General features: G+C 40.3%; 1 protein-coding gene and 1 long non-coding RNA gene across 2 annotated transcripts in view; one reads left to right on the top strand and one right to left on the bottom strand.

Moving 5' to 3' along the window:
• The window catches only part of ALDH1A2 (aldehyde dehydrogenase 1 family member A2), a 57328-nt gene that overhangs the window by 29121 nt on the left and 9290 nt on the right, over positions 1-18917 (bottom strand). The window contains exons 2-4 of the mRNA XM_063346617.1: positions 3316-3420; positions 2976-3116; positions 1222-1351 (exon numbers count right to left, since the gene is read on the bottom strand). Of these exons, the coding sequence (XP_063202687.1) occupies positions 1222-1351; positions 2976-3116; positions 3316-3420 (376 nt within the window). The remainder of the gene's footprint in view (positions 1-1221; positions 1352-2975; positions 3117-3315; positions 3421-18917) is intronic.
• LOC134520798 (uncharacterized) overlaps positions 1-18917 on the top strand; it is a 131010-nt gene that overhangs the window by 105164 nt on the left and 6929 nt on the right. The window lies entirely within an intron of this gene.

Raw genomic sequence — 18917 nt, 5'->3', positions numbered from 1 at the left:
AGTGATGATAAACATCAGTCAGTACACCCTGCAATTTTAATAAGCTGAAACACCGTGATGAGTAACATGGCAATAAGAGTTACATGATCTGTTTTCCTCATGAAAATTTTGTGTTTTCAATTTATCTGCTCACCTAACTTTGGCAGTTTTGTGCACGGAGGCAAGCTACTGTACTGCAGCGATTGGAATGTAATTTTATGGAAATAGATGGGCAACAGCAAAATTTGTTTACCTGTGAGTGTGCCTTCCTGGTCTCCTTCAGTGAAATGTAATAAACATGCATGTGCAATGAACAGTGTGCACCAGGAAGCCACAAAGAATCCATAGAATAAATGTTGGTTTTCCTTGCTGTTTTTCCAAAGATTTATTTTATGCAGGTAAAAGATGAGAACATTTGTCTTAATGACTGCACCTGCATAAAATCATTCTCTTCTACCATTTGCCATTTTGCATAATTATAGCAGTTGGTACATCTATTCCAGACTGTAAATGAATATGTTCGCAACAGAAAATGCAGCCTGTATTTGTTAAACAGCTGGCAGGGAGGGGCAGGAGGAAGAGACTTGTTAAATAAAAATAATGGTAAGGATTTTTCCTTTTCTTATCTCTTTAGCAAAAAATAAGAGCAGAATAACTAATTTCTTAGTGCCCATAAAGATTTATCTCGTAGATACAATATAAAACTCATCCCACTGAATAATTTGAAGAAGCATAAATAACAAAATGTATCTGATACATATGTACAGTTCTCTATAGTAACATTACAAACTCTCTCCAAGTATAAATGAATTTGGACCTAGTGTTAGGACTAAGTAAAATGATTTGCATAGGCAGTAAGAAGACATATATAAACAAGATACATACATAAGCATACTGTTTCTTAAGCAGACAGCTAACGCTATTTTCATGTGTTCCAAGGTATTTTTCAGGCTTATACTGCATCCATTTTTATAGGTGTAACAATACTTAAATGTAGGTATTGAGCTGTCTCCCTCTGAGATGGACACATGCGAAAGAAACAAAACGCTCTCTTGGATGTGCGTGTAGGGCAGAACAATAGCAGGCCATCTACTTGCTGACTTTTCAACATCTGCTTCAGCAACATACTACACACTGTAAGAGCAAAACAAGGTTCTCTTCTACCTTTCACGTAGCTGTAGTCTATTAAGCCATTTGGCCATGAGAAGGTTTAGGTGCATACCTGTGCTTTAGTCCCCTTACCTACAGGAATGGTTGTTCCATGGATTTTGTCTGCCCAACCGGCGTAATACCGCAGGGTTTTTATGACTCCCTGAAGATCCACATAGAAAGCTTGCAAGAAAGGTTTGCCACTGTTCAGTGATTCCATAGTCTAGACGTCAAGAAAACGTTAAGAGATATAAGCACAGTGGCATTTTTAGACTATTGTACTTAAGTATTCACTGTCTTAACACTGTCTTAAAATCACGACAAAGATTTTTCTGAAGACCAACCAGTTATGTCTTAGTATAGTCTTAATGCACAAGGTTCAGAACAACTATCTGATCCCCTGTGTTACTTCTTTTTGAAAATGTGAATAAAAACCATTTTCCTTAAAAAAAAGAAAATCTGGTTCCTTCTGGAGTATTCTGGAATGACTATGATTTTAAGGACGTGTGCGGGTATGTGTGTTTATTTGTGTGTGTGTCTGTCTGTCTTGTGGGTTTGTGTGTGTATCCACATGCATGTACATGTGCCTGTGTGTATTTTGGACCTAACAGCCACTGTGTTTGGTCCAGATATATAAATGCTAAATTGCTTTCATCAGGAGCCAAGATAAAAATGCCTGTCAAACTAGGTTCTGTTATGTTAATGATAACAGCTGAGAAGGGGCTCCTTGTAACCCCGTATTAATGATCTGAATCCATAAAGAGAAGAATGGACATATCCCTCTTTATATAATTGATGTGAATATAAAAATTTCTCTATGTGGCTGCCAAGACTCCTGCTGAGGTCTGAGATATCTATACTGTACAGCCAGTTTATTTATTGCCATCAAATAAACAAACTCTCCTCTAGGGAAGCTCATAAATTAACAAGCTAATGTCCTTATTTTTAAGTTAATATTCCTCTTTTTAAAAGTATCTTATAAGCTATCCTCTTAGGGGTTCCTAAGATCATTTAGCAAAAACAATCCAATAAAATATCCTAAGATGTTGAGTAGCTTAACTCATTCTCCATAGCTGTCTAATAGAAATCGTTAAGAATGGGCAAAGTACGCCCGTGTGTAACACACCAACCATCAAATGAGTTTCTATAGAGAAGAATGGAGGCCTAATTCTGCACTGACTTATATCCCCAAGAGCAATTAATGGCGTTGCCTGCGGTGCAATTCAGTAAAGAACTTGGCTCTAGAAATACAAATCAAATGACAGGCAGAGTAAACTTGATTTGCTGTGCACTTCCTTCTCCCTGTGGCGATTTTACAGTATACACTGGTGGTAAGATGATTTAAGTGTTGACAAAGCTGGAATTAAGATGTTCACCAGCTTAGTTCAAAGCACTTGACATGCGGAAAACCACATTAACAATGCCACCATTTAGATGGCTTCATACGTGAGCGAAGTAGTGCAATACCCAGAATTTATGTTACCACTGGAGTGTCAGTAGGCATTTCACCTGCCATTTCATTAATATCAGCACAAATCCCTTCACTCAGTCTTCTCATTTTTTTTTAATTTTAGGAAAGTTACAAGCGTGCGTAACAGGCATACATGTGTGCGCATACCTGTTCGTTTGTCTGATGTCCAATTTAAAGCTCATTTGAGTCAGCTGGAAGACTCTTGTTGACTTTTATGAGCTTTGGATCAGGTCTTAAGTAGACAGTCAGCCATGTTAGCCATCCAGCTGAGTGTAGTTTGGAAATAGAATTCATATTAACGCATTTATGAACTAATTTGCTCTCAGAATGTAAAACTGACAGGTGATTTGAGTGTTGATTTTCATGTGCCACTTACAGCAAGAATTGCCCTGTCTCTTTCAACCAAGTCTGCTAGCTTATCCAAAAGATGGCCTCTTTCCGATGCATCCATTCTCCTCCAAACTGAACCTAGAGAAAAAGCAAGGCGAGCTGCCCTCACTGCTTTGTCCGTATCAACCTGTCAAGAGAGAAGAAAAAAACCAAAAGGCACTGAGGCAATTAACATTACCAGACTTATGAAATTTGCTGTTGTACAACCTTACATGTACAACATGATGGGGTTTGGAACTGCGATAAATAACTGTCCCAGCAGTGCTATTCTGGGCCTGTTGCTTCGATCTGTTTATACATTTCTGCCCATTCTCGGGATGCATTACCTTGTCAGCTTCCTGGATCTCACAGATCTGCTCTCCTGTTGCTGGATTATATACTGGGAATATTCTCCCGCTTTCAGAATTTTGCCACTCATTATTGATGAAAATCTAGAAAAGGAAGAAAAGTCATCAGTCTTCCTGTATGAACAAACAGTAATGTATATAATGACAAACTCCTGGGAAAGGCTGCAGATTCTCATATAAAAGAGCTGAATCTTATTTATGCCTGTGAAAATTACAGTTTTCAAGAGTTCAGGCTAAGGGTCAGCCCCTGATGTCTTTCTGTATTCTGTGGCAGTGTCACTAGAGAAGTAATATCAAACTCTAAATAACTTCGTTGACATTCATATTTGGTTCAAAAACTGTAACAAATAATAAACTAAAAAAAGAAATACTCGTATCAGGGAAAAAGCCTTGAAACCGCTGGAGACAAGACAAGGATTTGGAGTAATCATTCAATTCAGTAAGTAAACATTTGGTGACTGATACAACCCAGTCAGGGCTGAATAATCTCAAACATCACAGTTCTTCAATACACAGTCAGTCGATTATGGCTACAGTGATGGCTTGCAGCACAGAATTAACTTGCTTATCTGCTTGGAACAATGGAAACTGTTAAATTCTCTCAGTGTTGACATCATTTTAATTGTCATGGGGAAACCAAATTTGAATTTTAATGGTGCTGACAACAGCTGTCTTGAGAGAGGTAATGACAAATGAGTTTATTTAAAGTAGATTTTTTACTGGTAGCTGTCTACATGCCAGTTATTTTCTACTGAATGACTTTCAAGAACAGGATGCAATTATTTATTAGCAAATATGAAATAAGTCACTCTAGGAAAATGACTGAGTGAAAGGTTTTCCAGGTATTCAGACTCTTCCTGTCCTTGAAATCTTTCTAAGAACTTCCTTGTTCAAAAAGTGCAGGCACCATAGGGTTTCCTTGGAGTTCAGGTATCAATGTGCTTTCACTGTATTCCCTGAAATACAAGTTTAAACGTCTAAGGGGAGGTTCTGGCCTCATTGAATTTTACCACTGACTTCATTGGAGGTAGTTCACCCTTAGCTAGAAGGAATGTTCACCCCCCTTCTTTGCATGAGGGGTTGTGTTTATAGAGCCAGGGACCTTTCTCTGGGTAAAGCAAAGCCAAGCCCCATACCCCTCACAGATCCTGCGACTGTGAATGAGTAGAAAGCCGAGGGACCCTTTGAAAGATTCAGGAGTCTCAGTTCCAGAGATACTCAGGTGGTAGAAACTGACCTATCTTTTTCGATCATGGCTGCGGAACAAGAATACAGTATCAGTCCAGTTTCCTCACAGAACCACCACAGATGCTGAGACAAAAACCTGTCCCACTGGTGAGGCGACGAAACATCACAAAACAACTTGCCCAGAGTAGTCCTTTGCTACCTCTTTCATCTTGCACTTTCTGCTGTCTCACAGCCATGCCATAAAGAAGCTGTTACCTTTGTACATGGCTTGGGTCGGCCAGGTGAGTTCAGGGAGAAAATGGAAGACAGTTCATATATAAGGACTTTGCTTAAACAGTGTCACATTGCTGGTTCCTTTTTTGTTTGTTTTCTTTATAGCAAAGTTTGATGTGGCAAAACCAGGACAAAAAAAATTACATGTTTTTTCATGTGGAAATGAATGGAATGTAATACCTGTCTTTTCTAGTCAAATAATAGTATGATATTATTTACATCGGCTGCTGATTTTTTAGGCTTGGAATAGTACAATGAGGATAGCCACACCAGCCTGCCAACTAAATAGTTTAAACTTATTCTAACTTAAATGTTTACAACTTGGCTGATGGCCAAAAAAAAGCATCAGCATCAAAATGCAGAGTGTTTAAGGAAAGAGGAACACCAAAGCTCTAACATATCTGCAAGGGAGGAAGGAAAGAAGTAGAGAGCTAGTCATAAATTGATGAGAAGAAACTGAGTTGGGAAAAAAAACCAACACTATTCTAGCAAAAAAAGCAGCCAGGAGAAAACACAGTCAGAGTGCTCAAGAGGAACATTGGCAACACCAAAAGGTATAAAGTGTCTGTAAAAGAAATGAACATGGTGAGGATGTCATTGTGCCTGTGCATTTTAAAGAAAGTAAGGAAGGTGCACACTCATATTTACATATGACAGCAAAGATGCATCTATAGCATCTTCTGTTACCAGACATGATCTTGCTCATTCTCCAAGCCAAATGGAAGTCATGTTCTCAGCAGGGCTTATTAGCTCAGGCTCAGTGCCACACTAACTGCAGTGACACAGCTTCTGGTTCAGAGCTGACTCAGGACATGGGCAGAAGGAACCCGTGGCTGCCTGGAGAAGACCCCGCTGATGTAACAACTGTGTACAGAAACCAACAATTACATGTGCTTTTGCTTTATGGGTGTGTTTCTGTTGTGTTTCCTCATCTTCCCTGTGCCTCTAGCCTCAGCGACTTTGTTGTGTGCCCTTCCATCCATTTCAGAGTCCATCCTTGCTTTACTTTCCCCTCCTTTTTGTTTTGGTTTTCAGAGGTAGCTGAACCCGGGACCTACCGCACCATTACCAATCTATCGCTTTCTTTGCACAATGTCTGTCTCTTGAACCTGTTCGTGTCCGTGGCCTGTCAGCTTCTCAGACTGTGGGTGGTGTTTCCTGCTCAGTGATTACACTGCTTTACAAACCAAAGTATTGGTTCCCAACAGGACATTTTGGAGGTAACTCAGCCAAAATAAGATAATGAAAGAATCACCAGTATGATCTCTAGTGACTAACACCACAAGCTGAAATCCTCCGGTGTATCATTGTCACTTTTTAGACTGTAAGTGAAACAAAGAAACTCTGAGATCTGTGACCTGTGTGGAAGAAGGATTTCCCTCTCACCCTTTCCATTGAGCTCTGCGGCGTTAACTCCATGCCCAAAGTGCGTGGGGGTGTGCTGAGGAGGGAGGGGAAGGGAGGAAAGCTTGCAGCTTCAGGAACAGATGGCCAAAAGAAATGTAAGGATGTTTGTTTAAGGTTACAGTATGTACATAAACACATAGGTTCCTCGTGTGATCTGTCTTGAAAGAATAAAACAGCTTGGTTGAGTACAAGAACCTGAGAAGCGGAGGCAACCACAGTTCAGTACGCTTCCCTTACAGAAGTGGTCTGTTCTTTTTTAAAAAGATTAAAATTGTTAACTACATTCTGCTGGGATGAACACCTATCATCAGGTTTGCTAGTACACAGGACACATATTTGTTCGTAAAATACGTTTCACCATAGGAACAAGAAATAGTGCCTTGGAATTACTAAAGATTGTTGCAATTCAGGTTAACTGGAACTATCAGGTGTATTGTTTTATTGAATGCTCCATTTATCCCACAGATTTAGAAAAAGAACGGTAATAGCAAATATTTCAGATAGTACACGGGAAGGATCTATTTGGCATAAAGCTAGAGTTGAAGGCAAGAGAAATTGCTACCGTTAATGGTTAATGTTAGTTTCTTCCTGTTCCACTTTCTATAAACAAGATATTGCCTATACAAGCTCATTACTGTAAACTGAGCACATTTAAATTGGCAGTAAAATCAGAGTATTTACTCTAGTGCACAAATAAAGTACCTAGTCCCATGTTTTGGAACAGTTTCAAGTCTTGAAATCCAGCAGCTGGCGGCTTTACAAGCAAAACCTTACACTTAAATAATTCACTTTTGAAAGTTTTAGGTGTTCTGTGTCAGGTAGTACCATTCAGCAGATATTCCTACCACCAAGACGCAAATTCTTTTGCAGTAAATTTGCATTCACAGGGGCTTTTATAACTCTTCCAGCATTACTGACTCCAATGGCTGTTGATTAAATGTATATATCCTGTACATTTAATCTGACTTTCATTATGGCCACTTCGTAAAAATGCCATGAAATGGACAAGCGATGACACATTGCAAGAACAAGGAATCCCTGCAAAGCCTCAAATTGGGTTTTTTTTCTGCCTTATTTATAGTGACCATGGTAAAGGCTAACTCTAAATCAGGGAGAATATTTGACAGCAAATGTTCCTATCTATGGATTATATATAACCCATCCTAAACACCAGATGAAAAAGGGGTAACCCGAGAAAAAAGAAGGGCTTGCTTCCATGTAAATCATGCTACAAATTGGACAACACCCAGTGAGTTCATTGTTCAACCTCAATTGTGAAGGCTATTCACATTTACTATTCCCCTGGAATCAATGTTAATTAAGGCTGACTGGGGCTATAAATCAGCCTTTGGTTTTTACAACTTAATTCAGCATTAAGCATATATATGTAAATAAAAGGTAACTGATTAACCACTTGAGTTTTCCAGGAGTTACTGAGGTAATTTGTTTTTGTTTGAGTCCTAGTGTTACCTTTTGTGATTTGCAGTAAGGAAAAGAAGAAGTATATAGTATGTCATGTATTTGCTATGCGGTATTGTGAGTACTTAAATAATCTGGCCTGTTGCGTGCTCTCAACAAAACTGTGCCAAAATGGAAAGGGAAGAAAGGAACACTTGAAAAATTTTGGAACACATGAACATTTAGTTTGCCATCTACTCTCAGTAGAGCCAGTAACTGCAGTAATGTCAGAGCAGGAAGAGAAATGGCAAACCTTTCCCTTTTACTTAGGTGTCCCTGTCAGTTCAGTGATTTGGCCAAGAACAAACCCAACTGGCAAAACAGACAATGCCTCCTGTAAGTGCGGGGTCTGCCTGTAGTTGATGTACAATGGGCTAAGGAGGAAACTAAATCCTATTTGTTCCCCAGCAATGCCCCCCAAGGCAACATGCAGCACAAGGCAGCAGCCAAGGGAGCGGGTGGGTGAGGTGTGCGTGTGCGTGGGATGGGGACGTTTCAGACAGGCCTTACAGTGTAATAGGTGCGGTCAGAAGCTCCCAGTTGCCCCTGTGAATGTGCCCTTGAAGTGTCATCATTCTCATGAGATCCCATCGTAAAGGTCTCTTGATAATTTCTGTTCCTTTCCAAGTGAAAGATGAAGACGGCATGGCGTTTCCCTAAAAGAACAGGCACATCCCTCCTTGTACTGGGAATAAAGTCTTCCTCACACACACATGTTCTGATGGAACTTTTGATGAACAGTTGCAAGATAATGGTGCCACCACATATTTTCGAGGTTCAAATTCTGCCCATGGTAGATTACATACAGCCTCTGTTGACAGAGTTCCATAGGACTAATCAAGGAAGCACCCTGACCCATCCTACATCCACATAACTCTTCCGAGCCTTTGTGATACCATATCAAACAAAAAAAAGGTAAACAAAGAAAAAGTAAAATTCAAAGTTACCATGTAAAAATTGAAGTTACTTTGAGACTCTGCTGACATGTAGTCGGAAGGAAATTATATATTGCATTTTGCGTAAGACCTGCGTTTCAAGAGCATTATGCACTGAGTTCAGTAGTATTTTTGGATGCTCGTCAGTGTTGAAATCAAGCCAAGAGTAAATGTTTTTAGCATAAAGTGAAGCAAATTAAGCTTTGCAAATAAACAACTACAATATCTTGTTTAAGTAGCCATCTGTCCCAGTTGGCTTACTAATAATTAGCAACTTAATGTTCATTTCAAACCATGCAGGTAATTGGAGTGGTAAGTATTCAATGAGAAAGGGATGTGTACAAACCAGGCTGAACAATCTCATCTGCAATGCAGTAGCAGCAAAATTTAGAGCAGGGAGAAAATGGGTAGGATCTTGTGTTTTCGTCACTATTTACCACTGAGGAAGTACACAACAACTATCTTTGTGGGGGTGTGTATAAATATAATTAATTAAAATGCAGCACAGAACTAATACCTCCTTTGCAGCTCTTAGTTGAATGAGATTTGGTTTCATGGCACTACAGAGTCATTCTGATGTTCGCCCAGGGACTAGCCCTGGATTTGGAAAATGGAACCGATTTTTAAATTCACGGGGGAGTCCTGCATGCTCGCTGCCTCTCTTTTTTGTATTGCCTTCCCTGAAAACATAGAGAAAAAAAGTAATTTGGGCTCCTTTAATTCATAAGAGTAATCAACACAGGTGGCAACAATGTAACTTTTCATTTCCTTTCTTGAAAATGTTCTGAAATGATGTGCGAGTGAAATGATGATCTACATTCTTAATTCGATATTGCTTAGTGATGATGTCATCAGACATTTTCTTCAGGCTCCCCAGCTGTATAAGTAAGAACTTTGGCCAGTGGACAGACAGTGGCCTAGCATTCAGCTCTTTGGAGGTGGAATTATTTTCCCATGGATTTAATAAACAATGTTTTTGTGCTGTTGCAGCTCCAGAAATGTTTTTTTGGTACAGGAAGAGGATTTTAACATCCAAATAATAATGGCTTCCCACAGGAGATATGGTTCTGGATGAATGGAGGAAGGAATGGGAATTTCCTAACTCAATTGATTTAGTAGCTGGTTATAGTTTCATTCCATCAAAGATCTTTTTTTCATATGTGACTTTCTCCTTAGAGAGCCTTTGACGTGAAGTCTGCAAGGATGGGGGAGGGGGCATCGGATGCCAAAAAGTACTTTATAAAAGAATCACAGCTGTTCAGCCCTTAGCATCTTCTCATAGCTGCAGGCATTAAGAAATACATAATGGCACCTTTTTTTTGTGGGGGGGGCAACATACAGCAATTTTAGAGGCATGCAAAAAATCCAGCAGCAGCATTTCCCTTGGTAAATACTGCATAACATCACAAATACTGGGCACCTGTGCCTCAGTCTGGTCAGGAAATTTCATATCCTTTCCTATCTCAGCAACTTCATTTCCTCTCCTTTGGAAACATTTCAAGAGTCCTAACGATCAGTACAATTGCAAGGGAAAGAAGTAGAAGGAATTGCCCATCAGAGGTGCAGCTTGTTTATTTTCTCAAGCTTTGTTTTCCTTCACTTTTATGGCTGTCTTGATAGAATAAATCTCTCCCATTCTAGGCAGAGCGTGTTGCGGTGCACTCCTGGGAGTGACTGAAAACCCAACAGCTGGCTACGGGATCCGCAACAACCTGGTTTATAAGTAGGCAGCAGGAAAGCAAAAGTCAACGCCAGCAGACCGACTGCTGACTAGCCAGCAATTGATCAGCAGTGTCCTTTTATTTTATTTTGAAGAAGGGGATTGGTCAGGTGAACAGCAAGAGTCGCTGGTCCTTGCTGGCAGTTTGCAAATCATGAGTAATGGGCCCCAGACTTCGAGGCCAACCTCCCCAAGCAGGCTCAGTGCAGCATCCGCTGCTGAAGGCAAGCCACAATGGAGCCTTTCCTTGGGCAGTGCCGGTGGCTGCATCGCTTTCAAATGACACACCGACTGAAGTCAAGGCAGGCTGGCTTCAGCATACAAACAGAACCGGTTATCATGTTGGTCATTAGAGTTATCAGAGAGTAACATTAGTCCTGCAGAAGTTACCCAGATTTTGGTTCTTGTAGTGAGATGACTTTCAACTGTGGAGGAACTGTAATTGTTTAAAGAAGAGTAACAGTGAACTGTACACGAGAAACACTGAACATTGCACTAAATTTAATTCATAGCTGGTTTTCAAACACTAGAGGTACAATCCCACCCACAGTAAAATAAAAGGAAAAATCCAACTGGTTTCAGTGGGAGCTGAATCAGGCCCCAGTTGATGAAGAGGAAGCAATGGCAACAGTCTCCAGAGGGATGTTTGTGCTGGGAGATAAAACTGTTTCACTGAAAACTTGACACCTGCTCTAGAGCCTTGAGGGCCAGAGAAAACTAGAACATTTTGATTTTTATTTTTCTTCTTCACTGCTGGGTTGTCCTGCCGCCTTCCCTCTCCTTATCTCACACCACACACACCCCCCCCCCAAAATAAAAAAAAATTAAAAGGAAGAAGAGCTCTTTTTTAAAGCAGTGTGTGTTTTGGGGTGTTTGGGCAGGAGGGGTTGAAGTCATTTGGACCTCAGAGCCAGCAGGATAATGTCATGGCTTTTAGACACAGACTGCCATAAATGGGGGTTTTCTTCAGACACTCAAGTGTGAAGGTTCACTCAACGAATCTCAAGTCCAAACTTCAGAGTGTACTGAGAGGGTTGGCGAATTTGAAATATTTACAAACATACTACAGCAGGAAGATTAAAAAAGTGTAATCAAAAAGAAAATGCACAAAAAGTGAATGAGGCTGCTCTGGTTTCGCTGTCAGCGCAGCAGTGTGTCAAAATCTAGTAGAATAATGTTTACGCAACCCGAGTCCTGTGCCAAGGGTACATGTCTGGATGGGAAGGCCAGAGTGTTCAGCCTCTCTGGATGTAACTTCCAAGTAGCAAGGCCTGAGCCAAGCTTACTGAAACCAAAAACAGTCCTTGACATCACTGGACTTTGGAGCAGAAGCCAAGTATTTAAAATAGGTGAATACATCAAGGTCTCAGTGACATTTCAGCCTGTATAAATGAAGTCAGACTTCAGCGTGGCAGACATAAGCTGGAGGAGGATTCATGTGAGCTAGCACCCAATGGTGGCACCCACTGCAGAAGCTCAGGCTCTTTCCAGTCCCCGTGGGGTGGGAGGAGAGGCAGAAGCACTCCCTGCGGGCAGTACCCGCCACCTCAGTCACCCCCTGTAAGGGATGGTCTCTCCAGTGGCTGTTGTTTGGGTGCCTAAAGGTAGATGTGGTGAGTCCCCCGCTGAGGCAGCTCACAGCATGGGTCTGGGGAACGGCACTCTAGGGAATGGGTGTGACCAGGAGGAGAAACTGGGGGAATCCAGGTTCTCTGGGCAGCAAATGGAATCGGAGAAAGGGCTTGAAGCCTCCTGTCAGTCTGCTGTGAAAGTGGAATGTAACATGATTTTTTTCTCCCCTATGTCCCAAATCCCTCACACCAAATGTTTGACCTGCCTGTCTTCCTGTCTTAATTAGTCTTCTGTCTTTCTGGGGGCTGGGTCTGTTCTTTTGCAAATGGCAGCACATCAGACAGGGCAAACCTGTCATGTTTATTTTCTAAGCTGTAGGGGGCACCCATTTGAAAAAACTCCCAGCTTATCTAAACGTTTTTGTTTGTATGATTTTGAATTAGGAAGTTTGAGCAATTAGTTAAGAAGATTAAATAAGTCTTAACAACATGCAGTAGCATGCTTACTTTCCTCCCCCCCCAGGTATTTCCTGCACAAAACCCAGGCTGCCAAACTGTGATGATACTTTTTTCTATTTTAGTTTCTCACTGTGCCACATGCTGATATAGCATCCGTTATTCCAATTCAGTCTCGTTAAAGGGATTATTTTGCGCCTGGTTGCTCAAGAAAATTAATCTAAAGAGAAGAAACTTAGATTGTGTTTTCTGTTGAACTATACCCACCACAAACATTTTATTCCTTTTGGCTGCCTTATTAAACCTGTGGGAAGAAACTTTACTTACAGCACATAAAGGCTTCCTCAAAGTAATTTCTGCCTTTTTTTTTTTTCAGTTAATGAAGAATTTATCTGCTGTTAGTAGCACAATACAGCAGCAATAACACTTTCCCATAGCTCAGGTAATATTTCATGTATTCCTAAGAAACCAAGCTCCTAAGGCTTTACTTATCCTTTCACTTGTGGAGCTCTCTAATTGCTGGAGAAGAACATTCACTCTCTTGCTTAGCACTGCATCATAAAATACTGTTTCTGAAGCCAGGATGACTAAAAAATTATTCCACTAATAACAAAGAAAAGTCATCACTCAATGATTTGGGTAAGGATGGCAGTGGTTTTTGTGGAGTATGATCCTTGATGTCACTTACTGCAACTTAAAAATTAAATAATGAAAGATTCCTAAAAATCCATTAAATCCGGAGGTGAGAGGAGGGAGTATTTGTTTACAGAATCAATTGTTGGGCTTTCTCTGGGCTTTAATGAAGTTGTGCCTATTAAGAACTTGATCCTGGAAACCCTTCCACAAGCACTCATTTGAAACGGTGGGAGTGAGGAGGGGTTTGTACAAACAAGACTAGTATTAGACTGTGCAGTTTTCCTGTGTTTTGCATCCTTTGTGCATTGCAAGTCTTGTGTGCTCATTACGCGTGATGTAAAACAGCGTGGTCCATTTATTTGTGCATGGGAAACATGTTCTGCCATTTAAAAGAATCTAGCAGATCATCACTTGTAGGTAACTGCCATTTTAAATGTTCATCAGCAAAGAACAAGTTCTTACTTAGAAATTAGCGATGCTGCATAAATAAATACTCCTACTAGGATTTCAAACACTACAGGCAACACAGAAAAATACAATGGGCAAATTTATTTTGACTTAAAAGCTCCGTCTGAGAAAATTACCTTATAACTACACATGAGAAATTGCTGGAATGTCAACTTCATTTGCAGTGGCCCCTTATGGCCTGATCACCCCTCCCTGGCACGATAAATCACTGGCAAGATCCTTACCTTAACACGTTTGATCTCAGCTCAGCAAGACTTGGTTTTGATGTGAAGAACTCCAGATCTGTTAGGTCAGAGACAAATAGCAGAGCCACTGACCTGCAAAGTGCTAACTCTATATTAGACCCAAGTGAGCAGCCATAAGCTCCTGGAAAGTTTGCCTTCACTTCTACTTTGCATCCTGAATATTTTCAAATATTACTGGTAGCGTGTTTTGCTAAATGGTGCCGGTGACATTTCCTTTCATGTCATTCTGCTCGTACAGAACCCACAAAAAATCAAACAAACAAATAAGCACGCAGTATGAGAAGCATTATCTTGGATAAACTATTAGAATTATCTGCATTTTAGGGCAACATGAAATAAAATTCAGTATTTATCAACTTATTTCATTTACATAAATGGCTTGCACTGGCCCCTTTCTACCTAGACCATACTTACTAATATCATAAATAATGATATTCACCAGTACCCTCATTAAGGTGGTTGAAAGCGTCTTAGGTACGTATCTGTACTTACACAAATTCAAACTACTCCTAAAAAAAAAAGAAAAAAAATCCAGCTTGTGACATTTGCTTTTGAAGTCTGGACTTTCACAAAGACCAGTTTTGTGACCACTCAGTTTTGCGGCCTTGGTTTGAAACTATTCCTTATTGTCCTGGTTAAACAGTCACTTATCTCTACGATAGTAAGCAGGAGTGTTAGTCTACCAGAAAATTGGATGTTCTTAATGGGCTTTGGGGGAGAATAGCTTTGCATCATCAGCATTAAGTTAAATCACATTAAGTACCCACTTACAACATAGGGATTACCACTTATGACATCTTTGGTGAAAGCCTTTAAAACAAATTGTTGTGTTTGTTAGAAGAAGCTGTGAGATAACAATTCCCAGAAGTCTGATTTATAAACCCTTTTTGCTCTTCAAGAGGATGCAAAGGAACCCAACACCTCTCATTCAATGCTGCAATGAAATCTCTCAGGATGGAAATTCTTTTCAATAAGAAGTCCTGGGAAATACCGATTTATTTACTTTAGAATAGTCTTCTGGAGGGAAGAAACCTTTAGCTACATTCCCTTTCCTCAGAGTTCAGTTCTGATTTCTCCTCCAGTTCTTTCTGTTGATAAGCCATTGACTTTACATATACAAAACTCGAACAGATCATCCTGCTTTTTAGTATTCATAAGGCTGATTGGGGAGAACTGGGCTTAAGCTGTCAAAGTGCCCTGCTGTGCTTGGATACCTGACAAATTTACACCCCAAAGTACACTGTGGTGCTAAGACTGAAATTGGATGTGAAGCATTCTTGTAAGAGCCGATTACAGTCCCAAGCAAATAAAACACTTCAGGGTATAGCAAATAATGCCAATATTTAAGAGAGTTTAACATTTTTATATGTGACTGGCAAGCTATTCTGTATAGAGATGTAAGCCTGCATGAAAGATGAGCTCTTCTATTTACCTTTAAATAGCAGCAGACTAATAACTTTGAGTGTGTAAATTAAAAACATGACCCTCACCTTTTGCCAAACATGCCGCATTAAAAAAAAGGGACTAGGGCAAAACCAAAACCTAACTATGCAGAGATTTCCTTAAATGAGCAAAGTAGGTTGTAAGTCTCGTCAATAAAAAGCCTTCCTTAAAAACAAACGCTCATATACGCAGTCCTGAAAATTTTTTTTCCCCCCATTTCCTTTAAAATTCATGTTTCTCTTCCCCTTTCTAACCAAATTCCCTTTTTCTCTGCTGGAACCCCTTGTAATGATACCAGAATGTGGGCAAACCTCATTAGTCTCCCTGCTGTTTACAAGACAGGATTTATGCTCAGTGTAGTGAACACAATGACACATGATCACTAAATGGCTAAAACCACCATCAAGACTTTAATCTGAGAAATTTTTCACCCAGACATTGCAAATGCTATTGGCATGTAAAGGTATGAGAAACAGCATTAATTAAAGTGAACGTACGTCAGCCAATGCCCAGCTTTCTGCAAGGAGCACACCAATAACTAGCCGTTTGTGAAGGTTAATTTCATGCAACCTTTAGCAGTTATCTGGTACAAGGTATATCGCCAATTCAATCCATTAAGTAATAACTAAATTCTCATGGTACCTAGCTGAAGTCAAATGTTGTTATTCCAGGGTCACTGCTTTTAGTCTCCCTGAAGACCATTTAGGCAAACAGCTGGAAGAGCTGACTACAAAGGTTCTCAGTCACAGGGAGCCACTCTAGGAAAGCAGGTAAAGGCTTCTAACCAGGAAATAAGTTATCAAGGATTTGTCCTGCTGCTCCCTCAAGGACAGAAATGAACTGAGACAGAAAGCAAGAGCATGAACACATTTGTGTTCCTGCTAGAATCCAAACATTAAAAGCAAATGTCTTAGCTGATGGGAGAAAGAGCTGTGCTGCACCAGCGGCTGGGATGTTCTGCACTGGGCTGGGTTGTCATCTTAATAGCAGGGCCTTCCTTCTCTCTCCATGTTGGAGCGCCTCACTAAAACAAAACCTTTGAAAAGTGAATAGCAACAATACCAGAGACAACCTGGGCTTCCAGTACTGTCACTGCATCGCACCAATGGAAATATTCCTCCTCCTAACAGAGAAGCACAGAGAGGAGCAACACTGCAAGCTCCAGCTTCATTTGAACTCATTATGCAGCTCTTCCAGCAAGGAGGGCACTGCCTCCCAGACAACGCTCAAGGCAATAACAGCGACAACTCCTGATAAAGTGAAACAGAAAGAGAGCAAAGAAAGGGGTCTTTTCGTCTATGCTGTGTGTGCATGTATAGGTGAGTGCACAGAAAAGTGTGCAATTAATACCAAACAGAATTGTAGACGTACATCCACAGGTAAACACTGGCTCTGAAGTTCATCTGCATTTCCATTTCCCAGAATAGTACGTACAGAAAAAGAGGTTTTATCTTCTAGTAGTCTCGCTGGTTTAGCAAGAGATCCTGCCTCTGACACTGACCCACTGTCTGAGTTAGTCATGGTTACACTCCCACAAATTTAAACTCCCCCATCTGTGAAGGAGCCTTGTCACCAGTTTTACAGTGAGACTGAATCAATTAATGCTTTCTAAAAGCTTTGATGGAAGGAGCAGAATATTAACACTTGCAGTTGAGTGATGCTAGCTAAAAGTGTCTTAGTAATATAAAGAATGGATTTTAAAACGACTATCAAAGGCCTGGATCACCAAGACCAGGTCATCATCAGCACGGCTAACCCATTTAGTGTTAGTCTCGTGTCGGGATTTCAGGTGGACAAGTGAAGAAGCAGAGCTTGATTCTCACCTCTCAGGAAAACAGCATCCCAGAGACACCACAAAAGACAGAAGAGGCCGTTAAGTAGCTGTGGTACAAAAGGTGTGATAAGGGCAAAAAGAGGAAGACCAACAAAAAACCATCAAGCACTGATGGAAAAGGGGGTGAAGGCTTAGCCAGATGTCCTGAAAAACACGTGTGCATTTTCTCAAGGTCCATGCAGGCCATTCTGGTACAGGACTGCTGCGACCACATGTCACAACTAAAAAAACTGGAGAGAATAAAATAAACGCCTTGATTTGGAAAGACAGGTAGCAATTTCTTGGTAGTTTCTAACTGCTCAAGAGTAAGCTTAAAGTATTTCTGTTACAGCTGAAAAAAACCCACGTAAGCAAATGTAAAATGCGTATGTTAAGCTATACTGGTAAGTTTTGAAAATACTCAGTGCTTTGGGACAGTGCTTTTATGCCTGGATGCAAACAACATTTAAAATGAAAAATGTTTCAAACAACAAAATTAAGTGTTTCCTTAAAAAAATGTTTAAAAATCCATGTATCCAACTGGCAGTTACATAAATGCCTTCTCAAATCAATTTGACAGTGCAAAGAAGTATTAAAGCCAGTTTAAACCTAATTTCTATTTTAAGGACATTTTACACTAGCAGAGTGGTAAATGAGAATGAGGTGCAATGCCACGGGAAGTGCTTTAGTGGTTGAGCTGAAAAATCTTTACAGGGTTTTTCAACTAACTACATCACAATTTTCATCTAGGTCATCTTAGAGTTAGGAAATAAAAGCGCAAGTGCCTATAAACCAACGTAAGAAATCTAAGTATGAAAATGGGTGACCTGCACTGTATCACAGAGGGGAAAAAGACGAGCATTTTTGGAGCATAAGGGGATGAGGATTATCAGAGGCATACCACGATCTCTAGGTATAAGCTAGGCAGGGAGGACGAGTCAGGCTGCAGAGAGGGGGAGCAGCTCTGCGTGCAAGGAATTGCATGGATGTTTCTTGGAAGAGAAACATAACGCATAACTAGACCCACGCATATAGAGGCAGTTTAGATCAGGAAGGATAATAGCAGGAGTGAAGTACTGACTTCTGGTTAAGAGCAACTGAAGTGACATTAAAGTGGCACTGAAGTGGAAAAAGAACATGAAGGCAATAAGACGGGTGCAAAAGTAACTGCAGATGAGTTCAGTGGGGGCTGCACTGAGGTAGTCTCTAGAGAACATACAGTTTTCTGTATCCTAATCTAAACAACATTTGACATAGTCCTGTCAAGGACTAAAAATTGTGTCTGAACCCCTGAGAAACGGTTATCACATAAATAATTTCAGCTTCATTGCAGGAGAGGAACACATGAAGAAGCCCTACTCTCTGGGATACTAAACTTCAAGAAGCGATTTTTTTTTTTAAAAGAGGAAGTAAGTTAGAAACTCCCTGCTTGAAGCTAGGAAATTAAAATCCATAGAATCAGCATGGAGGCTTAAGAATGTGAAAGAGTCAAAGATGATTTGCATTCCCAAGGCTAAAAATGGGAAGCACAAGCAAGAAAATAAATGGGGTGGCTAAGCAGGAAAATACAAGAGGAGATGTAGGCCAAAAAAAGAAACAGAGTGCTAAATTTAAAAGACTGCAAAACACAAAATGAAGATTAAAAATTGCTACTAAATATTCTCAAGAAAAATACCAAAAAGGTAACACAAATAAAACAGCCAAGAGAAGCCTAATTTTAATAAAGAAGCAAATATAGGCCTGGGGGAGAGTCAGTGGATTCCAAAACCAACCTAGCTATGAAAGGTATAAAAGGGAGACCAAAAATATTTCCAGAAGTGGCTGCTCATTTCGGGGGATCTTAATTTGGCTATACCAAAGAAGATGATACTTCTGGCCAAAATTTAATGTGTGTTGTAGGGGCAAGGGAAGAAAAGCAAAGCCGCTAGTTTGAACACTAGAAGATGACAGGTAAAATACTTGTTCTGG

Source organism: Chroicocephalus ridibundus, chromosome 9 (genome assembly GCF_963924245.1).
Source record: "Chroicocephalus ridibundus chromosome 9, bChrRid1.1, whole genome shotgun sequence".
Classification (NCBI taxonomy): domain Eukaryota; kingdom Metazoa; phylum Chordata; class Aves; order Charadriiformes; family Laridae; genus Chroicocephalus; species Chroicocephalus ridibundus.
This window is presented reverse-complemented; position numbering and strand designations above follow the sequence as displayed.